The sequence below is a fragment of the Eleutherodactylus coqui genome, chromosome 12, assembly GCF_035609145.1.
Source record: "Eleutherodactylus coqui strain aEleCoq1 chromosome 12, aEleCoq1.hap1, whole genome shotgun sequence".
Lineage (NCBI taxonomy): Eukaryota > Metazoa > Chordata > Amphibia > Anura > Eleutherodactylidae > Eleutherodactylus > Eleutherodactylus coqui.
Genome location: NC_089848.1, coordinates 70,612,228 through 70,637,696, shown reverse-complemented (window position 1 = coordinate 70,637,696; position 25,469 = coordinate 70,612,228). Strand labels below are relative to the sequence as shown.

Sequence of the window (25,469 nt, the reverse complement as noted above, 5' to 3'; positions counted from 1 at the left end):
CCGGCTACATCTCGCAATTGATAGTACCTAAAGTAGTAGTTTTCAGGCAGGCCGTGGGCAACCCGTAGCTGCATAAAGGTGCAAAACTTGCCCTCGCTGACTATGTCAGAGAGGACATTGACGCCCCGGCGTCTCCAAAAGGCGGACTCCGGGAAGCGCTGGAAGTGTGGCAGTTTGGGGTTATTCCAGAGGGGAGTGTGTGGGGATCGCGCAGTCTCCTCTGTAGTGGACAGTCTCGTGACCCGTTGCCAGGTCTCCAGTGTCACCAGCATGGGAGTAGGCAGAGGGGCGATTGAGGATGAGGGGCCGCTCAATAGCAGTCCCCGTAGGTTCTGAGCAGGGTCCACCATTCTACGTTCCAGGCCCACCGCCGGGTTGTAATTTGACGAGCATATCCACCATCCCGCGTATACCAGTTGGCTGGCCAGGTAGTAGTAATAGAAGTGCGGTAGGGCCAGTCCCCCTCCACTCGATGGGAGGCACAGAGTCTCCAATTTAATCCTGGGTGCAGTGCCCCTCCACAGTATGCGCAGTACGATCCCACGGAGCTTAGTGAAGAATTTTTTAGGGACTAACATAGGAGAATTATGCAGTATATACAGGAATTTTGGTAGCAATTTCATTTTTAGCAGGTTTATTCTGCCCACCAGCGTGAGTGGGAGAGAGGCCCAGCGTGTCGCTGCCTCCCCGGCCCATGCCAAGAGGGGGACCAGGTTGGAGTTGTAAAAGGCGGACAGTTCTGCTGAGACCTTTACTCCCAGGTAGGTGGTCTGGGTTGTCCAGCTCAGCGGGGCGGGCAGAGGGAGCTCGGCGGCCGCAGGGTCCACCGCCAGTAAGTGAGTCTTGTCCCAGTTGACCTTAACGCCAGAGTGTGCGCCGAATGCGTCGAATATAATCAGGGCTGCGTCTAGAGACGCCTCCGGGTCTTGGAGGAAGAGTAGGGTGTCATCTGCATAGAGCGCTATGCGCTCTTCGTAGTTGTTCAGTTTAAATCCCTTCACTGTTGGTGACGTTCGGATTTGGATCGCAAGAGGCTCTATGGCGAGGGCAAACAAGGCGGGGGACAGAGGGCAGCCCTGTCTTGTGCCTCCGCTCAGGGAGAATTGGGCAGAGACATGTGTATTAGTTTTAATGTTGGCCACCGGGGAGTCGTACAAGATCTCGATCCATTTAATAAAAGTTGGCCCGAATCCGAACCGCCGCATCACCGCCCATAGGTACTTCCACTCTACTGAGTCGAAGGCCTTTGCCTGATCTATGAATACCAGGGTGCGCCTCCCGCAGTTAGTGTGCTTGTACGACAAGTGGTTAAAGAGCCTCTTCAGGTTCATGTCCGTACTTTTGCCAGGCATGAAGCCGGACTGGTCCGCGTGTATGATCTCTTTTAGTACAGAGTTTATACGCGTCGCCAGTATTTTTGCGAGTATTTTTACGTCGTTGTTGAGAAGGGAAATGGCACGGTAAGAGCCGCAGTCCGTGGGATCCTTTCCGGTTTTAGGGATCATTATTATGAGAGCTTTACGCATTGTGTCCGGTAGCGCCCCTTCCCGCAAAATAGAATTATATAGTGTGAGGAGTCGCGGGGCCAGGATTTCCACATTTTTTTTATACCACTCCCCGGGGAGCCCATCCACGCCCGGTGATTTCCTATTGGGGAGTGCCTTAATAGCCTCAGTTATTTCTTCTATACTTAGATCCCCATCCAGGTGGGCCGCGCTGTCTCCACTCAGTGTGGGGAAGGGAATGTCACCCAGGTACGCCAGGAGCTGCGCTTCAGTGTAGCTCAGTCTGGAGGTGTACAAATCTCCATAGAATTGGGCAAACGTTTGATTAATTAGTTTGGGATCATTTAATAGAGTACCCGTGCCGTCCCGCACCGCCGTAATTGGTGGCAGTGTCTGATCCTCTCTAGCCAAGTAGGCCAGTAAGTGGCCGTTCTTGTCTCCCTGATCAAAAATCCGGTGGCGGGAATACAGGAGTTTCTTCTTGGTGTATTCGATAAGCAGTAGTTTGTATTCCCGTCGCAGGGCACCCAGAATTGTAGTAGTTTCCGAGGAGGGGTCTGCTATGTGCCTTGCCTCTGCTAAATCAAGGCGCCTTTCCAGGTCCAAGCGGCGGGCTCCCAGGGATCTTCTATGCTCGGCAATAGCCAAGGTAAAGGATCCCCTGGTGAAGGCCTTAAATGCGTCCCATACCACCAGCTCCGAGGCCGTCCCCTCATTGACTTCCCAGTACATTTCAGCCTCTTGTTCTACATACTCATGCACTTCTCTCTGTTCCAGCCACAGCGGACTCAGTCTCCACACAGGGCGACTGCCCCCAACCCCAAGGTCAAGAACTAATTGGAGCGGAGAGTGATCTGAAATGCCTCTGGGTAGATAGGATATATCCCGAACCATAGGGAGGCAGTCCGGGGAGCCAAAACAGAGATCTATGCGCGAGAAGGCATTGTAGGTCGGAGTGTGGCATGAGTAGGCTCTGTCATGTGGATGTCGCGTGCGCCATATTTCCTGCATTGAGTAGGAGTCGGCCCACCCAGGCAGCCGAGCCTGTGTGGAGGCGGCTGGGGTGAGACGGTCCCGCACCGGGTCCAAAATCAGGTTGAAGTCTCCCATGATTACTATCGGGGCCCCTGCAATATACTTAGTGATTTGTCTTGAAGGATCTCAAGGGATCTCCTGGGGCGTTAGAGCTCAAGTCCACAGGCATTTCACTGATCCATGCACATGAGCGTGTAGATATGCACAAGAAATAGATTGCAGCATGCTCTATTTCCTGGCGTACCGCGCAGCTTGAGCCGTTTACTGTTGTTTAGGAACTATGGAAACACTGTCTATACGCAATACATTGCATATGGGCAGTGATTCATACGCAATCCTGCTATAAAACAGAGCGGGGAATTAAAAAAAAGAGTCACATCACGCAATACCGCATGTGTAAGGTACAGGGGCATGCACAGTACACCCATTTAGGTCTCTGACGGCAGCATCCCAAGCACTGGTAAAACGCTGTGTTAACACCCGCAGCATTTTACTGAAACGCCCGTGAACATAAGCCCTTAGGCGAAATGTACCTAAATTTTACCCTTTAATACATAAAAAAAAATGCAAAAAATTAAGTGGAGCCTGCTTTATATTAGAAGTTAGTTATGAGGTCTCCACTTTAGAAGAACGAAAGACATGTATAGTGAAAAGATGTAATGGTTATTATAGGTACTTAGGCATCTGTTCCATTTCTGCTCTCTTCTGGCTCATTTTATACTTGCATAATTTCTACATGTGAATATTGTATTATCTGCATTACGCTGGATTTAGATGACCGTATATCGGCTCGGTTTTCACGGTTCCACTATTTGCAATAGGAGGGGGCGAGGTGGGGGCGGGGCTAAGTCCCAGAGCTTAGCTCCGCTCCTGTACCGCCCCTCCCATTGCAAATAGTGGCAAGGGGCGGGAGCTCAGTTCCTGCTCCTGGCTCTTCCATCCTCCTCCCCCTGCAGACAAGGACACCGTATATCGGCTCAGCGTGAAAACCGAGCCGATATACGGTTGTCTGAATCCAGCCTTAAATCCATGTCAATGCTGCCAAGAATACGTTATTCTTGTGTAACTTTGTGCCCATTTTTGATTTTACTGTCCGTGTACTTTACGGTCCTATAAAGGGGGTCCTTTTACATAAAGCGATTAATCGTTGAAATGAGCAAATATTTGCTTTTGAGCAATGTTCATTCACACACATAGATAATTGTTCAGCTCATTCAGTCTATTGTTGATGTGTCAGAAAGTTTGGAGACATCTAAGAATAACCTGCGAACGACTGAATTATCGACTTCAAACACAATGACTGGCAAAAAACAATTTTTATGTCTCCATAAAATGAACAATTGATAAGTGAACAAATTATTGTTCATTCTTTGGCCATATTTCATTCAATTGAATGGTTAAGGTTCATTTTCGCACAAGTCAATAATTATTTGAACAATAAACGTTTCATGTAAAAGGGCCCTCAGTTACAGATTTCTTTTTACAATGGATCCAAATAAACATCTTGTTTTTATTGAAAACTTAATAAAATATCTGTTAAAAAAATCTATAAGATGCTGATGTTTTGCATTTGAGCGGATGCTGCTGGGTGCTAATGGTGAGTTAGTTACAACTATTTATTCACATCTCCACTGGTCAGTACTGCTAAACACTATCTTACATGACGATGTTATGTCTGTGTTTATGTGTTACAAGCAGTTAGGAAATAGAATTAATTCTCTGTGTTTAGCATATAGAAAACAGCATAATAGCAGGCTCTTCCTACCGAGTGAGAGCTGAGAATCATAGATACAGCTTGCAGAGAGGACAATGGTAAAAAATGCAGGATACAAGTCATAGAATGGCCAGATATAGTGTAATTCTAAAAAGCCAGGTTTGCTTTAATGACAATAACCATGGGTATCCAGAGTAGGGAAGGATTTTATGGCAACATCCCTATTGATCCAGTGTATTAAAAGGACATGGCACCAGAGACCAAATCGCGAACCTGCGCTGGATCATGGAGAAGACCCGAGAGGATATGTGTTTCATCGACTACAGCAAAGCACTTGATTGTGGCGAACATGACAAGGTTTGGAAATGTGAAGCAAATGGGCGTACCAGAACATATTGAACAACTTATAAGGTCACTTTACAACAACCAAGTAGCAACAGTCAGGACAGTTTATTGAAACACGGATTGGTTCAGAAGGCGTACAGTAAGGCTGCATTCTATCACCAGTTCTTTTTAATCTGTACGCAGAAACGATCAGGAGGCGATGCCATTTGGACAGATTAGAAATTGGAGTCAAAATCGGTGGCAGAAATGTCAATAACCTCCCATATGCAGATGACACCACCCTGCTGGCGGAAATTGAAAGGGACCTGGAATACCTTATCCAATGAGTGCAAAAGGGAAGCGAACACATGGGACTGTACCTCAACAGCAAGAAAACGAAAGTCATGACTGTGGTGGGCAACAGGACAGTGACCATCAAAATAAACAACGAAGAAGTCGAATTGGTCCAAGATTTCATTTTCCTTGGATCCAAAATTGATTGCAACGGGCAATCTGGACCCGAGATCAAGAGACGGATTACACTTGGTGGGATCGCAATGCAAGGAATGGAAAAGCAAGGACATTAGCATTGCAACAAAAACCAGACTGGCCAATGCAATCATTTTTCCCATAACTACATATGGTTGTGAAAGTTGGATGCTCAGGAAAACGGACAGAAGGAAAACTGATGCGTTTGAACTCTGGTGCTGGAGGAGAATGCTACGGATACCTTGGACCGCCATGACAACGCACAAGGTAGTGTCAGATTACATCAAACTAAAAATATCACTAGAGGCCAAAATCATCAAACAGCGGCTGTCTTTTTTTGGCCATGTGATGTGCGCTAACTCACTGGAAACAGTACTGATGCTTGGCAAGGTCAATGTAAGGAGAATATCAGGACGACAAAGAACAAAATGGCTAGATACAATAAAGGCTACCATGAACATGACAATCGTCAAACTGAAAGAAGCGGTGAAAGACAGGAATGCATGTAGAACATTGATCCATAGACTAACCGAAGGTCGGATGCGACTGAACGGATAATCATCAATCATCATAAAAAGGTTTACACTAGTCAAGGGGTTAAAACTAAAACAGTGAAAAGGTTAATATCAGCATCCCTGGAGGTCTCGGGCAGTGAAGCAATTAATTTCAGAATCCCTGGTATTCTAGGACCATAGAAAGCAGCAAGAAGGGTTTTTTTCATCTAGATAGTAGACAATAAGTTGCCTTACTACCATGGAAATATAGTATTGAATGAATAACCATACTGTACATGTACAGGTTGGATGCCCAGTCCTGGCTTTTCTGTGGTGGTCTAGGATAGTGAGGGATTCAGTGTCTATAATCTTGGTGGTCTTTATCCAGAAAAAGTGCCCCTCTCGATCATGATCTGATGTTCACTTCTATAGAGCTCAGCTGCAGTACCATATACACACATCAGACTCCAATCACAAGTAGTCAGATCCGACACGATAAGTGTCCCTGAACTGGACTAAAGATATGTCCATCCACCCCCACCCCCCTGTCTTGTTAGAGGATCATTATCACAGCCGACACTACAACCCGAAAACTGCTTATTAAAGAACCCCCAACAATTTTCTAGGGGTGCATACAATATCATGCAAACTGGACTTCAGCAGGGTGTAGCTTATTTTTCATTGCATAAATAGGCATTTCTTCACTGGGTACAGAAAGGTTTAGATATCCAACAATTTGGGATTTCAAATGAAGGTATAGGGCTGTGATCGTCTGGCAAACTGTGACTAGCTGTTCTACGAGCCGGGGTGACAATTAACATAGCGGCCAATACAGTACCCTCATGTCACCCAACTTTCCCAAACTAGAAAATTCATCAACTTGATAGAATAGGATAAGGGAGATTCGGCTGCCTCTATCTGTGCATGCACTGGATGCATTCTGCCTCTGCTTAGAGCCTGTACAGTTATTAATGCAGGACTGGAAACCCAAGGAAGTAGTCACATAGAAAAATCACGTAATAGACTAAGATGGCGGCAGTTACAACGACAGATCACTGATCCACATTGCTTACATACCCCTCTGTCTTTGACCAGCATGGGACCTACAACTAAAGAACTGGGACTAAGCATTAGCACATTCACACTTGTATGTGATACCACATAACAGTTTATGGAAATTTTTAGGACATTTTACTATAAAATAGTCAGCCCCTTTAATTTGCAGGGATTATGACTGCAGCAGAGGAGGGGGCTTCTCCTGGGGTTAGCTAAGCTTGTAACCCCAACATTCCATAGTTGTAGCCAGAGGATTAGAGATCTCAATTTCAGGCTTTAAGGTTTCGGCTCAGATATTGTTTTATTATAAATCTCAGAAGCTTCTGTGCTGCCAAGTATGACCTGGCCATAGAGCTGACACTCCACTTAAAAATGTGACCTGGAGCTCGATATATAGAGAGAAGCTAGAATATCCCATTATGGTACAAATATTCACACTCATCTACATTCATTTATAACTCACATCGAGGAGCAGAGATTTTATATCTAAAGCAGTGATGTACAACCCTAATATTGCCCTTATGCACAAGAATACGACTGTAATACTACTACTCTCTAGGCACAAAATACGACAGCTATAACACTGTCCCCTATGCACAAAAATACAATTGCTCTAATAATGGCCCCTTATGTACTAGAATATAACTATAATACTGCCCTCTATGTACAAGAATATAACTGCTATAATACTGCCCTCTATGTACAAGAATATAACTACTATAATACTGCCCCCTATGTACAAGAATATAACTAGTATAATAGTGCCCCCTATGTACAAGAATATAACTAGTATAATACTGCCCTCTATGTACAAGAATATAACTACTATAATACTGCCCTCTATGTACAAGAATATAACTACTATAATACTGCCCCTATGTACAATTATATAACTACTATAATACTGCCTCCGATGTACAAGAATATAACTACTATAATACTGCCTCCTATGTACAAGAATATAACTAGTATAATACTGCCCCCTATGTACAAGAATATAACTACTATAATACTGCCCCTATGTACAATTATATAACTACTATAATACTGCCTCCGATGTACAAGAATATAACTACTATAATACTGCCTCCTATGTACAAGAATATAACTAGTATAATACTGCCCTCTATGTACAAGAATATAACTACTATAATATTGCCTCCTATGTACAAGAATATAACTACTATAATACTGCCTCCTATGTACAAGAATATAACTACTATAATACTGCCCCTATGTACAATTATATAACTACTATAATACTGCCTCCTATGTACAAGAATATAACTAGTATAATACTGCCCTCTATGTACAAGAATATAACTACTATAATACTGCCCCCTATGTACAAGAATATAACTACTATAATACTACCCCCTATGTATAAGAATATAACTACTATAATACTGCCCCTATGTACAAGAATATAACTACTATAATACTGCCCCCTATGTACAAGAATATAACTACTATAATACTGCCCCCTATGTACAAGAATATAACTATTATAATACTGCCCCCTATGTACAAAAATATAACTACTATAATACCGCCCCCCTTTGTACAAGAATATATTAGTTATATTTTTACATAAGATTGGGTAATTAGGTCCGCCCCCTCTTCTTTGCTCTGCCTCTAGGCCAGCCAGGTGCCCGAGTCGCAGTGTGCAGCTACTATCCCAAGGTGGACATCATGGGGACACGAGAGGCTAAAGTGGTATAGCTGACGCTATGCAGAGGTCTTGTGTCAGCCAACTATGGGCCAGTGCTAAGCTGCAAGAGCTCAGCTGTCTGCTGGATTTTAACCTCCAGGTATGTGCAACTACTGCAGCAGCAGCACAGTGTAGCTGGTAGCTGGTCTGGGGTGTAATAACATTTTTCTATTTAGATTGGACTGGGTTTGAGAAATGGTGTATGCAGCCCCTGATGCTGCATTCAGATGGTCATTTGTAAGTTACACCCGACACAACTTGCATTGGACAGCATATAGAGGCATGGGTTGTGGACCCGCAGCGCATATGCAATTAAAATACAATAAGCGATGGCGCGGGAAATACAAATATTGAGTTTAAAATCTGTACTGCATATGACCGACAGCGAGCCGCCATGGTCATATGCAATGCAGAAACCATAGTTACACAGGGTCACCGGCAGGATTCATAGCTGGAATCCGCTGCAGTATCCCGCATTTGGAAGCTGACCTATGCTATTTCCCTGAAAAGTAGACATACCCTGAATATAAAACATAGCATGATTTTCCAGAATTTTTGAGGATGCAAAATGATTTTTTAGGCTTTTTGAGGATGCTTGAAATATAAGCCCTACTCCAAAATTAAGCCATGCTAACAGTTAATTAAAAAAGTCAATTTAAATTGTGTCCAGGCAGCTATACATGTAAAAAAGTTAAACATTTTGAACAAAAATTCATATAAGACACTGTCTTATTTTCAGGGAAACACGGTAGTTGTGTGAAGCTGGCCTAAATTTGGGGCTTGAGCAGAAATGTGGCAACTGAGGTTTACCACTGATAAATGTAAGGTTCTGCATATTGGCAGAGGAAATACATGTCACCATTACACACTAAATGGGAAGACACTGGGGAATATTGACATGGAGAAAGACTTGAGGGTTTTAGATAACTGTAGACTTAACTGGAGCAACCAGGGTCAGGCAGCTGCTGCCAAGGCCAATAGGATCATGGGGTGCATCAAAAGAGGTCTAGGGGCACATGATGAGAAGATTCTTCCTCTTTACAAGTCACTGGGCAGAACACACATGGAGTATTGTTGACAGTTTTGAGCACCGGTACTCAAGGAGGACATATCAGAGCTTGAGCGGGCAACTAAAGTAATTAACGGAATGGGCGGACTACAACACCCAGAGAGGTTATCAAAATTGGAATTATTTTGTTTAGAAAAAAGATGGCTGAGGGGCGACCTAATAACCATGTATAAATATATCGGGGGACAGAGATCTCTCCTGTGATCTGTTTATACCCAGGACTGTGACAAGGGGGCGCCCTCTGCATCTAGAGGAAAGACGATTTCTACACCAATATAGAAGGGGGTTCTTTACGGTAAGAGCAGTGAGACTATAGAACTCTCTGCCTGAGGACGTGTTGATGGCAAACTTACTAATAGAGCACAAGAAGGTCCTGGACGCCTTTCTTGAGTGCAACACGATTACAGGTTATAGTCACTAATTACTTCGGAAGGGTCGGGGATCCAGAGATTATTCCGATTGCCAGATTGGAGTTGTGAAGGATTTTTTTTCCCTTAAAGAGGGAAATTAGCTTCTACCTCATTGTTTTTTTTTCGCCTTCCTCTGGATAAATATTGGGGGGTAATAGGTTGAACTATTAAGGTAAAACTGACAACCGGGGGCTAGTATAATCAATACGGGAAGGTACAAGGACATTGGGCCCTTCCCACCCTAAAAAATACCAGTCCACGACTGCCCCAGAGGCAGACCCGCATGTTACATGGTCCATTTCATACTGTATCCAGCTCTTCTTGGTACCACTGTTTTTTTGGGTACTGGGTTAATAGTGAGGGGAGGGTCCTTATCAGCCTAGGGGTGTCAAAAAAACACCACTGGCTGACCCCAAACCCCAGCGATTAGGGATGAGCGAGTATACTCGCTAAGGCACTACTCGCTCGAGTAATGTGCCTTAGCCGAGTATCTCCCAGCTCGTCCCGAAAGATTCGGGTGCCGCCGCGGGGCGGGGAGCTGCGAGGGAGGGCAGGGAGGAACGGAGGGGAGATCTTTCTCTCCCTCTCTCCCGCCCGCTCTGCCCCGCTCCCCGCCGCAGCTCACCTGTCAGCTGCGGCGGCCCCCGAATCTTTCGGGACGAGCGGGGAGATACTCGGCTAAGGCACATTACTCGAGCGAGTAGTGCCTTAGCGAGTATACTCGCTCATCCCTACCAGCGATTGTAATGGTGTCTAAATATACCTCCATACCAGTCTATGGTACAAATATAAAAAGCACACCACCAGTCCTCTTCATTTCCTTAAGGAAATTGATCCCACCCCAATGTAATCTACCGAATCCGACAAAGTCCAAGCTGGAACACAAACCTCCATGCTCCCGCCTACAGGCATATATATTATACGGATTGCATGCTATAATTTGCTGAGTTGCCACAATATTCCAAAAAATTGGGGCCCCACTTTTAATTTACCTAGAGCCACACATTGTCTAAAACCGGCGCTGCTGCCCTATATGTACAATAACATAACTACTATCATAGGTCTTGTATTATGGCATATGATTACGGCAAGGTGGTGCAGTGTGTTATGTTTTTGAGGTGCAGTGCGTTATGTGATTGCAATGAGGTGCCGCAGTGTGTGATGTGATGGCGGTGAGGTGCCGCAGTGTGTGATGTGATGGCGGTGAGGTGCCGCAGTGTGTGATGTGATGGCGGTGAGGTGCCGCAGTGTGTGATGTGATGGCGGTGAGGTGCCGCAGTGTGTGATGTGATGGCGGTGAGGTGCCGCAGTGTGTGATGTGATGGCGGTGAGGTGCCGCAGTGTGTGATGTGATGGCGGTGAGGTGCCGCAGTGTGTGATGTGATGGCGGTGAGGTGCCGCAGTGTGTGATGTGATGGCGGTGAGGTGCCGCAGTGTGTGATGTGATGGCGGTGAGGTGCCGCAGTGTGTGATGTGATGGCGGTGAGGTGCCGCAGTGTGTGATGTGATGGCGGTGAGGTGCCGCAGTGTGTGATGTGATGGCGGTGAGGTGGTGCAGTGTGTGATGTGATGGCGGTGAGGTGGTGCCGTGTGTTGTGTGATTGCGGTGAGGTGCCGCAGTGTGTGATGTGATGGCGGTGAGGTGCCGCAGTGTGTGATGTGATGGCGGTGAGGTGCCGCAGTGTGTGATGTGATGGCGGTGAGGTGCCGCAGTGTGTGATGTGATGGCGGTGAGGTGCCGCAGTGTGTGATGTGATGGCGGTGAGGTGCCGCAGTGTGTGATGTGATGGCGGTGAGGTGCCGCAGTGTGTGATGTGATGGCGGTGAGGCGCCGCAGTGTGTGATGTGATGGCGGTGAGGTGGTGCAGTGTGTGATGCGATGGCGGTGAGGTGCCGCAGTGTGTGATGTGATGGCGGTGAGGTGGTGCAGTGTGTGATGCGATGGCGGTGAGTGTGATGCGATGGCGGTGAGGTGCCGCAGTGTGTGATGTGATGGCGGTGAGGTGCCGCAGTGTGTGATGTGATGGCGGTGAGGTGCCGCAGTGTGTGATGTGATGGCGGTGAGGTGCCGCAGTGTGTGATGTGATGGCGGTGAGGTGCCGCTGTGTGTGATGTGATGGCGGTGAGGTGCCGCAGTGTGTGATGTGATGGCGGTGAGGTGCCGCAGTGTGTGATGTGATGGCGGTGAGGTGCCGCAGTGTGTGATGTGATGGCGGTGAGGTGCCGCAGTGTGTGATGTGATGGCGGTGAGGTGCCGCAGTGTGTGATGTGATGGCGGTGAGGTGCCGCAGTGTGTGATGTGATGGCGGTGAGGTGCCGCAGTGTGTGATGTGATGGCGGTGAGGTGCCGCAGTGTGTGATGTGATGGCGGTGAGGTGCCGCAGTGTGTGATGTGATGGCGGTGAGGTGCCGCAGTGTGTGATGTGATGGCGGTGAGGTGCCGCAGTGTGTGATGTGATGGCGGTGAGGTGCCGCAGTGTGTGATGTGATGGCGGTGAGGTGCCGCAGTGTGTGATGTGATGGCGGTGAGGTGCCGCAGTGTGTGATGTGATGGCGGTGAGGTGCCGCAGTGTGTGATGTGATGGCGGTGAGGTGCCGCAGTGTGTGATGTGATGGCGGTGAGGTGCCGCAGTGTGTGATGTGATGGCGGTGAGGTGCCGCAGTGTGTGATGTGATGGCGGTGAGGTGCTGCAGGATCGTGTCAATCTCTTGTTGATTCTTAATAGATCCTCTGCTCCTGCTAAGCCTCTGAAGGATTTTCCCAGTATGCTTTGCTGCAGCAGCAAGGAAGGGGGTCTGGCTGTGGTGTGGTCTAGATCATGTGACCGTCTGTCAGGCTGAGTCACATGACCAGTTGTGTCTGTTCCATTGAGCCGGCTGCACGGGGATGAGAGGTCAGTCCAGCATTTAATTATTAACCATCCAGTCCTTTGTTAACCCCTTCCCTGCTGCAGTCACTTGTAACCCCTTCCCTGCTGCTGCCTAGTGCATACTATTAACCTTTTACTATCCACTGCTCCTTGCTGCATTCTGGCACCAGGGACCGCACACTGCAGCACCTGCTTCATCTACATCACTTCTTATTAACCCTTCCTTCATCTACCCTCTGGTTGCTTGCCACTGGAACAGTGATTAACCCTTTCACACAAAGTGATGGATTAACCCCTACTCCTGACTATATGTAATCAATTAGTTGCCTCTTGCAGTAATAGTTAACCCTTTCCCTGCAAAATGAGTGATTAACCCTTATCCTCTCCTGCCATCCTTCCATGCAAGGTGTCAGTAATTAACCTCTTGTCCGCCACAGTTCTTTTCAATGTGTTTATTTGCATGATTGATTTTTCTATGGGACCAATGGTCTGAGGTGGAGAGGTCGCGGCGTCCCCTATTCTGTTCACGAATCGCCCATCAGTTCCTATGGGGGGGGGGGGGGTGGATCTCGTTCTCTCATGCAAATTTCATCCAAGTGTGATGCAGTCTTTTTAATTTTTACTATTGAAACAACCTGTGATTTTCAAGGGTACACGAAAACCGCACTTGAAAATTCCATGTGCAGCAATACGGTTTTCATCACAAAACGCATTACAGATGCAGGGGGAAGAAAACCCCCCAAAAAACCCCACTGGTTTACAAGTGCCATATCGGTACGAGTTTTAATGCGATTTAGATGGAATTCGCACGAGTAAAGAACCTATTATTTTCAATGCGTTTATACACATGGGCAATTTTACTCTCGAAACGAGCGTCTGAGATAGAAAAGTCGCAGCATATACAGTTATTGGATGATTTCTGGTAAAGAATTGCCCATTATTTTCTATGGGTGCCTGAAAAAAAAATCTCATTACATTCGCATGGCTTGTGATGTTCGTGCGAGTACAATGTGTTTTTTTTTTTCATTTTATCTATTGGAATAACATGCAATTTTTAATGCACATAAAAAATACAAGTACAGCGACGCAATGTGATTTTAAAGCCGAAACGCATCACGATCGCTGAAAAATCTCAAGCGCGCCATCACTCCGATTTTCTTGCACTGCTATTACTCCCTCCCATGTAAATACAGCCAACCCTCCACACTGCTCCTCTACAGTCATACTAGAATAACCCAGTTATTAAAGGGCCCCGGCAATCTTCTGTGAATCACTTATTGTACAAAGAATAGTTCTAATACTTATTATAGACTTTGTGATTAAGTTTTGACTCATTTCCAAGATCTCTCCTTGCTGTCAGTGTATGGAAACGTTCTTGTTTCCACATCTGAGGGATTGATACAATGTGTCAGTGCAGGTAACATGTATCAGCCTGGAGTGTTTTATCATGGAGGATTGCTTAGACTGGATAGATTGTAACAAACCATCAGCAACAAATGATCAGGAGTGGATATTAGACTCAGGATAAAAAAAAGAACGTCACCCTCTATGTGACTTCCATGATTGTTATGCGATGTGTGTCATGGCTTGTTGCATTCACTCATCCTCATCATATAATGACCAGTACATGGGATATAATCAGGTAAGGTTTCCCATTTCTGCTCAGGGTTCCGCTTTCCTGTTCAGGGAGCAGGAAAGGGGGATCCACATGGCCGAAGAGCGCTGGATGGACCCCGTTGACTATTATGGGGTCTGTCCGCTTTCCGCCCAGCTGCCCAAATTTTAGGCGGAAGAAAAAATAATGCATGCAGCGCTTTTTCTTCCGGTATTTTGAGCCGGATCTGTGACGGAACCTCCGACAGATGTGAAGCCAGCCTAACATAATAGAGGATTTCTGATGAGGGGAGCTTTAGGGGCTAAATTATTATGTATAATGTATAATTAAAGGGGTTGTTTGAGACTTGATGACCTGTCCTCAGTATTGATGATCAATAGTTTGATCGGCAGAGGTTCGCCACTCAGGATCACTGCTGTCAGTGTGGACAGCATGGTCTGAATTACAGAAGCCCGGTTTGTTACTGCAGGTGGACCCCCCAAAATTCAGTTAAATGGAAGCTGTGCCTGAGGTACCAAACCAGGCTGCTGTTATGTTGCTAGCACTGTCCGCACTAACAGAGGGCCCGACAATCAGCTGATCAGCGAGGGTCCTGAATGGTAGACCCCTACCAATCAATTATACTAAATGTCCTGGACAACCCCTTTAGGCCAGCTTCACACAAGCATATGTGTATTTGTGCGCGCATGAGCAAGACTGAACTTTTAATTTTTTTGTGTGCACATTGACATATTTTACTGTCCTTTTTACGCCCGCAAGGCATGTTCATTTGCGCGTGGCAAACAAGGACGCACCAATGGAAATGGATAATTAGTCAGAATGAGTTCCAGATGTGTTCTTTTTTCTGCACAACTGCGCAGTCTTTCATACATCTTCTAGCGTATTGTGTGCGCATTTACACACCCGAAATTGACTTCTGTAGAGGCTTTTGGTGCGCAATTAGGGCTTATTCACATGAATGTATATCGGACGGCGTTTTCACGGCTGGCCAATATACGCTACCATCTGATGCATTGGATTCCACTGCATCAGATTACACAGACGTATTCCCGCGGCGTAAAATCGCCTGGCTGGGTGCTTTTATGCCGGGCAGGAAGGACAATCCTGGAACTATCTTCCTGGCTGGACTACGGCCGCTGCCAATGACAGCAGCCGGAGAAGGGAGGTGGGAGGCAGTTTAGCAACTTGACTGCTAAACTGCATCCCCCTTCTCTCTGCCCCTTGCCGCTGTTTAAAATGGGAGGGCATGGGGCGGAGCTAAGCTGCCCCCCCAATCGCTGGCTGCGGACAAGGGATGGGGAGGGGCAGGAGCTTAGCTCCGCCCCCACACACTCCCATTGCAAACAGTTGGAGGGGAGGAGAGAGGAGGGGAGCCGGCGAGGGGGAGGGATATACGTCGAGTCCATGCATTACATAGTAGCATATATCGGCCAGCCGTGAAAGCACGACCGATATACGCTCGTGTGAATAAGCCCTTGTGCGGAGAAATAGGACATGTTCTATTTTTTTCTTTCGCATGTGACCGTGATGGGCACCCCAAAATACAGAAATCAATGGATGCTATTCTCTGCGTATTGCGCGTGTAGATACGCCTGTGTGAAGCCGACATTAAAGTAACTCTATTTTTGCCCATGTGCTCTTTCCTTCCAGCAGTGCAACATGCAACTAATTTATCAAATATGGCACAACCCTTTGTTAAATGTCACATTTTGTGCTTGTGAAGGAAAGGACACCGCAAAAAAAGAAGACTTTAATTATGCTTCTCCTGATACATCAGCCCACAAAAGGGAGTCCAGCTCAGCACCGTGGGCTTGTGGTGTTGTGGGCTTAAGGTGTTTTTTAAAAAACGTCACCAGTGATAAAATCTAAGATAGGCACAGATTGTGCGAAAAACTAGTGAAAAGCCCGTGATAAATTCCACCTGCGTATTTTGAGTCCCAAAGAGACATGAATTCCTCCACAACTAATCCGAATCCTGGATTTATCATGCACATGGCCACAGCACCGCTCATGTACTCCGTGCCAAGGACACGATCAGGTCAACTGGGAAACACTGCTGATCTGAGGGATCTGGGCCTGTCCTTGACGCTCAGAGCTGTCTGCGGGCCGTGCCTATGCAAAGTAGAAGACTGCAGGAAAAGCTATGGCCATGTGATGTCCCTTCACTACAGTGTGCGCCGGGTGTCCTAGATTGTATGCATTGTAGTGAAAGCTACACTTATGACAGTATTTACAGTGAACTACTCATTTTTGTGATCACATAATATAAGTATATTCACACCGGTGATTTTCAAGCGATGATGACAAAACTCCCACGTGGAGAGAACCCACTCATTTCAATAGGTTAATAATGCACACAAGTGGTTTTTCTCCCAGATCGATAGTCCAAAATAGAAAAAACCCCAAAAACGATGCATGTCTTCTTTTTTGCTGATTATCGTTCAAGAATTACTCATTATTTGCCATGGCAGCAAAAAAAAAAACAAAAAAAACCCCACATAGCAGTCACATGCCATGTGATTTACATGCGAGTGAAAACGCATCATACATTCCTGAAAAAAAAATTTTAAAAAAAAAATCGCTGGTAAACAAGTAGGTCAAAATTTCACAGACTTCCATTGCACACGGCTGTGTGTAAATACCGAAAGATTATATAACCCCCATATCCGCTGTGTGGAAAAGTGACTGCACCCCAAACCCCTGGAGGACCCAAGCCATGTGGAGGATGTTCTGTAGATGGAGGGAGCGGAAATATGGCTCTGTGTATAACTATCTATATCCCATATACACCCGTAACACCATCATACAAGAGTCAAATATGGTGGATATGGAGAAGATTGCTGCTCTACAGAAGGAACATCACTGCTCGACTCACACCTGTAATAAACTCCAGAGAGACCCATAGTCGTGTGGGGAATGTTCTGTCGATGGAGCGGGGTATGTAGAACACTGCTGGACCGGTCTGTTCTTCATACCCAGCCTGTCTTCAGAGAGCGGGATACAGCTGAAACAATAGTATCAGCTGTATCCCGCTGTGAATCCCTGATAACTGATCGCTGATCTTTCAGCATGCTGAAAGATCAGCGATCGGCGATGGTTTAACGAAAACTGAACGATGTCAGTGCAGTTAGACACCACGATTATTGCTCAAAAGATGGCTTTGAGCAATTTTTGAGTGAAAATCATTGAGTCTGAAAGGACCTTAATCAATGGGGGACCTGCTCTCGAGACCTCCACGATTAGATGATTGCAGAAGCAGTGGTGCTCGGGTGAGCGCCATGGCCTCTTCTCAGGCCTGTGACGTCATGTTCATTGGTCGCATGGCCTGAGGGCAGCTCAGTCCTACTCAAGTAAATAGCACTGCCATGTTGAATTATACACCATTGTCACTTCAAGCAGCTGATTGGTGAGGGTCCTGATCGGCTGACCACCATGAATCTGATATTGGGGACCTATCCTGAGGATAGGTCATCAATTGTTTAGTCAAATCCCCTTTAAGCATAAATAATATTCACCACCAAATGTAACTTGTCAAGAAAAAAATGCCTCCAACTTGTCCAAGCAGGACCGTAATATGCAGCAGACAAAAGTCATATACATCCAGTAGAACAACACTTCAAAAAATACTCAAAATGTTTGTTCCAACACCCTTTTCACAATATATTAATGACTTCACCAGGGATTACAATGAATAATCCAGGTTATAAAGGAGAAAGCAGAAGCGCCTACACTACACAGCATCATACATGCATACAGGCTTCAGAAACGGGGAACTGCCCTCCAACACATCAAGTGGGGAGGCCATCTGCGCCACGTAGGCTTCTGTCTGCTTCTTGGCTTTTGCATATTACTATGTCCCACTTGGATACGTTGTGTAGAGACATTTTTTCTTGAGATGGTATATTTCTATTTGGAATTATGTATATTTTATACCTTACAATATATGTAGTATAAAAGTTATGTTATATGATCAGACATCCTGAAGAATAGGATTTCATGTAGTGTCCGGGTCTACTGGTTGGAGAAGGGACCTTTTCTTGCATTGAATTGGTAAGACAACATCATCCAACATCTTCTTGGGGCAGAGTTCATGTACAACAAGACTTTGGGAGTCTTGACATTTTTCATCACGTTCAGCACATCATCTATAAGAGTTAGTAGTTATATACTGGTCATAGGTATAAAACATATATAGTGGTTAGGGTATACTGTACAGTATATCATTTTTAGTGGTCATCTGTAGTGGTCAGCATTGTCATTCTGCGTCTGGTTTGGGTAGACAGCCATGGATAGGTGACTAAAGCCTGCGCCTCCCTTGATGGTGGAGTTCACCTTTCCATGGGACATCTCCTATATCCTCTATGTATTCTTTTAGAAGACCATGCTATGACCGTGCTGTGTGACACTACATTCAGGGTTGAACAAATGGGATGTGTATTGTAAACTGATTTTTGCACGGATTCTTTGCCAAAATCTTCCCCAACCCCTCTGTGAGAAACATACCATTACAGTCCTCCAAACTTCACCAGTCTCTTTATTGAGACACTATGATATTCTCCCAGCATCTTCTCTGCATGCAGCGATCTGTTGGATCCACCAGGTTGGGACAGTTTCTATTCGCATCACTTTGATGCCTGATGCCTACATTATCAAACTTTTCAGTGTGCTGCAATCAATTACTATCCTTCCAGCTCCGCCATTCTCTTTATTGATCACTTTGATGCCTGGTGCCCACAATATCAGTCTCTACCACTATCCTCTCTGCGTGATGTGATCATTTACCATCCTCTACGCTTGGTACATTGGATCATATTGTGCCCCTTAAGGTCTGTAACTTTAGTCACTATAGATAGCAAATTTGGTGCTGTGAGATAAAGGCCCTGGCCATGTGAAGATGACAGGTTGGCCACTTCCTGGTGTATATGTGACATGTGGGGCATTTGGGATGTGTTTAGCACATGGGATGTGATAGAAGTGTGGGACTTGTTGAACATTTCTGGCTCTTTTGGCATTTGGTTGGGGTTTGATGTCCTTATCTGTCACTACTGTCGCAGTTACTAGGATCTTCCTGTTCTTTAATCTCCATCACTTAAGGGAGTTTCCGCTTTCTAGGTATTTTATCCTCGACTTCATCATGTTGAATATTTGAATTGTCTATAATGAAACCTCCAATTTATATCACCGGACTATAGTATTGGTCTTTTGTCCTAGGTTATGATGCCCCAACGCCTGCCACGGCGAAAGCGCGATAAGGAGAAGGGCTGATCCCACCCCTCAAGTCCTGCCAACTCCACACTGGACCTGCCACAAAACTGCAATTGTCTCGTTTGATCGTCTGCCATGAGCAGCTCACAGGTGTCTTCTGAGATTCATGAGATTGTGTCATCAGTTATCCAGAATGTAAGTGTGATATTACATGGCGGACAGGGGAATATTTGTATTACATGTGTGATATTACATGGGGGAAATGTCTGTATTACATATGTGATATTACACGGAGGGAGCATCTGTACTACATGTCATATTGCACAGGAAGAGTATCAGTTTTACATGAGTGATATACATGCATCTGTTTTACATGTATGATATTACAGAAGGGAGCATTTCTTTAAGGGCTCCCACACACTTGCGTTTGTGTTTTTTGATAACGCGATTGTCAATGGGACTTTCTAATGTTAAAAATGCAATGCAACGCAACTTGCATTTTTGGTGCATTGCGCTTTTAACATTACAAAGTCCCATTGACAATCGCGTTAACAAAAAACGCAAACGCAAGTGTGTGGGAGCCCTAAGACCCCATTTACACTGACAGATGATAACTCAAAAGTCACTCAAACAACAGTTTTGAGCGATCATCTTTGCATAGTCTATAGTAGCTACTAAAGAGCTATGCAGGCGGAGCCGGACACCGCCGCTATCACTCGGCGAACAATACAGTTGTTCTGCATAAGCAAACAGCTGTATTGTTCTCCGCGATTACAGTTCGCTTCCTGCTGTGAACTACCAGCGGGACACGAGCTGAAATAATCTTATTAGCACTGCCGACTGTGATAACAGCCTGCACCGCTGATAAGAGTTCATCACTCAATTCAAGAAAACTAGAATTGAACGATGAACGACTCGTGCACGAAAACTGCATAATGTCTGTGCATTTAGACGCAACGGTTATTGCTCAAAAGACGGCTTTAAATGAATTTTGAGCAAGAATCGTTGTGTCTAAGTGGGCCTTTACACGTATTATAGTGGTGACATGCAAATGGGAATAGGAGCATGGATGGCCTTATATGTCTCCTCACACCTTTTTGGTACTCTCCCTAAGCCTGCTGCCTGGCTGGCACTTCTAGACGAATGTCTCAGCTCTCTGAACTGTATTGCCTCCTGCAGAATTTCCGCCCATGCCCGCTGCCATAGGATTGTATTACATAATGCAATCCTATGCACACAGCCGCGATTTGTCCGTGTGAGAACACGCACGAAAAACAAATTGCAAAATGTTCTATTTCTGTGCGAGACGCAGGGTCTCGCACAGAAACGTCGCTAGTGATGCGCTGGCTCCGCTCTGCACATGCGCTGGCTGAGCGGCAACCGGCACATAGAAGAGCAGAGGAGATGCGGGAGCAGGTGAGCCACACTGGTCACTGGAGGGGCACGGGTGGGATCCCGCTGCGAGAATTCTTGCAGCGGGATCTGATCCCACCAGGCGGCCTATGACTAGCGCTACATGGCAACTTTGCTTGCAACACAGATCGCGTGGCCAAAGATTGCATTGTAGCACTGAGACATTGCAAAGTTGCTGCACCCGTGACCGGCCAGTTACAAGACATCCAAACTTCAGGATTTATTGTGAGCGTCGGGTCGTGGCAACTTGTGAGCTGCAACATGACCGCATTGGCTTTCAATACATTGCAATGTTGCAGAGTTACACTGCAATCTATGGCCACTTGACTTAAATTGCTATGTAGTCTTAGAGCGCATTCAGACAACCGTATATCGGCCGCGTAATCACGCCGGCCGATATACGGCGTCCCTCTCTGCAGGGGGGGGGGGGGGGAGGCTGGAAGAGCCAGGAGCAGTGCACTGAGCTCCCACCCACTCTCTGCCTCCTCTCCACCCCCCTGCACTATTTTCAATGAGGAGAGGCGGGGTGGAGAGAATTCCCGAAACTTAGCCCCACCCCGTCCTGCCTCTTCATTGCAAATAATGCAGAGGGGCGGAGAGGCGGTGGAGAGAAGGCAGAGAGGGGACGGGAGCTCAGAGCACTGGTCCCGGCTCTTCCAGCCTCCTCCTCCTCCTGCAGAGAGGGACACCGTATATCGGCCGGCATGAATACGCGGCCGATATACAGTCGTCTGAATGCGCCCTTAACGTAATCCTGCCACTGCTCTGTGACTAGTTGAAGGATGTGGGCAGCTTGCTGAGAAAACATGGAATCTTATGCTCCATTTAAAACCTTGTTAAACCATACCGAATATAACCATCACAGACTCCTTTTATGGATTTTAATGGCAGCGGCATTTATTTTAAATGGGGTTTACCAATAACCGTAAATATATACCCAAGCGGACACCTTTTTATAACATTCTCCACACACTCCAGCACTGAACTCCCACCAATTGTGGTGAATGCACTCCTTGTTGCTATGTCAGTGACCATCAAGAAGTTTTAGATTTCTTTAATTTTTTTTTTTTAGATGGGACAAGTTTTTTTTACATGTATAATAATTTGAAAAATCTTTTTGTTATCTTTATTTAACATTTATTTATTCTTTTTTAGTCCCCATAGTCGACATGAACTTTGGATCTTTAAATTGTTTAGAAAGTTCAATGCAATACTATGGTATTGCATTATACTATATTTTAACAGACTGCCCGCTAAAGACCTGCCACAAGCACATCCTAACAGGCAAATAATCATGGCAGCCCAGGGTCCATCATACCCAGAAGGCTCTCCCGTGATCCCATTCGGGACACTTAAATCTCAATTGGGAAATTTGAATGTGGCTGTCAGAACTGACAGAGGCTTTTAAAGAGGTGACAGTGGCGATCAGTTTTCTCTGATCAGGGCTGCTGCTGGTGGGTGTCGGCTGTCAGAGACTCCTGAGCCCTCTCCATACACAGCATGTGGACGACTATTTAGGTCCTAACTACCTTAGCTACTTTCATCTCTCCAGGCACAGTTTCAGCAAAAAATAAAAGACCAATCAATTAGGATTTCATTAAAATCCCACAAATGTCCTGAAAAGCTTTTAATTGCAGCACTTGTAACAGATTAATTTGTGGTTTTATACATTACAAGATTCTGTAGTAATTCATGGTCTATCCTTGGAGTAGGAGCAGCGACTGGTGCAGTTAGGCATGATGTTATATAACAGTTCCATTGAAAGTGAAGCAAGAGCAGCCGCTACTCCATTCAACCTCCTCTTCACTCCAGGGGTTGGTGCAGTAAGCTTGCAGTGAGGAGGAGAAGGGACACAGGACTCTTTGGAATCAGTGGGGGTCTTAGCATTGAGACCCCTACTGTCAGCAGCTGCATTGGTCACATGCCATTACAGCACATCATTACTGCAAGCAAGGGCATTTGGACAGCCACTGGAGTATTTGTGCAAGATTGGAGGGAGATTGAAGAGGTAAGTAGTCTTTTGGTTTTTAAATTACCTGACAGCCCCTTTAAAGGGGTTGTCCGAGTTGTAGATTTCATGTTTAAACCCCTTCTATGTGCAGTAACATAACAAATAGTGATATACTCACCTCTCCGCACTACCGCAGTGTCCTGCGCCACTGCTTGTTCACAGGCTGCAGTCCCGCCTGACTTGCGTGACATTACAGGTACTGCAGCCAATGACAGAGCTCAGCGATCGAGCCCTGAGCACTGTCATTGGCTGTAGCACCTGTGACGTCCTGTGAACAGGCTGGAATAGTCTGTAAACCTAATGTGAGAGGGGATTCCGGGAGCGGCAGAGCAGGACACTGCGGGAGCGGGGAAAGGTGTCTGTCTGTTACATTATTGCATGTAGAAGGGATTTTTACATGGAAGGCACAACTCGGGTAATACATTACAGGGAGGCATAAACAGAGGGTTTCAGGAACACTGAAAAGGCAGTAAAAGGGTTAAAAGCTTTGCACCAAGATCTAATGCAGTGTTCCCCAACTCCAGTCCTCAGGGACCTCCAAGAGGTCATGTTTTCAGGATTTCCTCAGTGTTGCACAGGTGATGTAATTATTGTCAGTGCCTCAGACATTGCCACAGGTGTTCTTACATTAGGAGATCCTGAAAACATGACCTGTTGGTGGTCCCTGAGGACTGGAGTTGGGGACCCCTGATCTAATGTTATCCACTATCCACAGTGGGAATGTTATGATTGGTGGGGGTTTAACCCCTGGACCCCCATGATCCCAATAACGGGGGTCTTGGTGGTCACCATATGAATGGAGTGGAAGTTGTGCATCTGCACTGCACTTTATTCATGAGCGTCCGTACAGTTTCCAGTACTGTCGTATACACGAATGGAGTGGCAGCACGCATGCATGATGTCCACTCTATTCATGTGGGGACCATCAGGACTCCTGTTCTCAGGATCTGTGGGGATCCCAACAGTCAGATCCTCACCGTGGATAGGAAATAACTTTACATCTTGGTACAACCCCTTTAATGGTCACATGCCACATGGTAGTCTAAGGCTGGGCTAACATGGGTCGATTTGTATTGCAGATTGAAAGGCATGCATTTTTACTTTTTAATTCACACTCCTGGATGTGAAAAATTGCAGCATACTGTATTTTCCCACAGAATTGGTGCAGACCGCCTTCATTGACGTCAATGGAGGCCATCCGACCCGCAGCCCATATGCAATTAACATTGCGCATGGGTTGTGGGTACAACGCTTAGCAATGACGCGGGAAATACAAAACAACTGTACTGTGTATGACTGCCGGGGAGCCACTGCGGTCATCCGCAATACACAAATAGTAGGTACGCAGGGTCGTCGGCCGGGCTCCCAGCCGGAATTCGCTGTGGGCCTCTGCTTGCGGAATCCGGTCCGCCTGTGTGAGCCCAGCTGAAGGCAGGAAAGGAGTTAATAAGCACAAGTCTGAGAGTCTAGAGCAGAGAAAGGGTTAATGGGCATATGTATTTCAAGGACCTAGGACAGTGAGGCACTAATGGGGTATATTGTCGTGATAACTGCAATAGGTTGAATGACAAATCTATCAAACTTTACAGGAGAGACAAAAACCATTCCCATTTTGCCCCCATCATCTTCATTTGTGCTATAGAGAGGGAATTTTATGGTTTCCCATTGGTCTGTTGACATACAGCATATTGCAGTTGGTGTAGTTCACTAGATTGGCCACCAGGGTGCAATAAACCAATTTTTTTTTTTACATTCAATCTATTGGAGTTACGAAAACGATAACTTTAATTGCACAGGACACATACACCAGTCCCCCTGTATAACTGGATAGACTACAATTTCCACATATCCAAACCATCATGGGCTATCAGAGGAAATTACTGGGAGAGAATATGAGGGGAGAACTACAAGTAATTTACTATGGGATATCAGAAGAGGAGAGATCTACATGTCCCAGCACTTCCCTGACTCCCTGTTCTCACACAGCTGCTGACAACCTATAGAAAAGGAAGCACTGACTCCATTCTTCTGCTCCATGCAAGCTCCGTTCTCTCTTGCCACACAATGCGGACATCATCCTAGGTCCCCATCTATCCTCTTCACCAGGGGTGCCAAACTCATTTTCATCAAGGGCCACATCAGCATGATGACTGCTTTCAGTTGGCCATTTAATAGGGCTTATTTACACGGGCGTATATGTTCCATATTACAAGCGTAATACGTACAGTTTAAACACCGTTGATTTGGGTTTATCATGTGTATATTTTTTGAGCATTGGAAAAAAAAAATCACAACATGCCCTCTTTTGGTCTGGATTATAGACTGAAATTGCCCATTAGCGTTAATGAGATTGTGTAAATATGCAGTGATACATATGTATACATGAAGGCAGGAGAAATCTATGGGACCTGCTTACATTTTTTTTGCACATGTGAAAAACACAGTGAATACGTGCACAAAAAAAAAAAATGCAATAAGGTCCAAGTATGCAGTGAATGCAGTGAGTATTTCAATGGCCGAAACTGCACATGCCCAAGTGAATGAGCCC

At 45.8% G+C, this 25,469-nt stretch overlaps 1 protein-coding gene across 2 annotated transcripts in view; it reads left to right on the top strand.

Annotated features, from left to right (window-relative positions):
• SLC4A2 (solute carrier family 4 member 2) overlaps positions 1-25,469 on the top strand; it is a 74,778-nt gene that overhangs the window by 15,711 nt on the left and 33,598 nt on the right. Inside the window, exons 1-2 of one of the 2 annotated variants that reach the window (XM_066585091.1) lie at positions 12,643-12,701; positions 19,504-19,692. In XM_066585091.1, the coding sequence (XP_066441188.1) occupies positions 19,633-19,692 (60 nt within the window). In that variant the 5' untranslated portion in view covers positions 12,643-12,701; positions 19,504-19,632. Of the gene's footprint in view, positions 1-12,642; positions 12,702-19,503; positions 19,693-25,469 lie in introns of those variants that run through there. The other variant, XM_066585090.1, reaches the window with a different exon arrangement.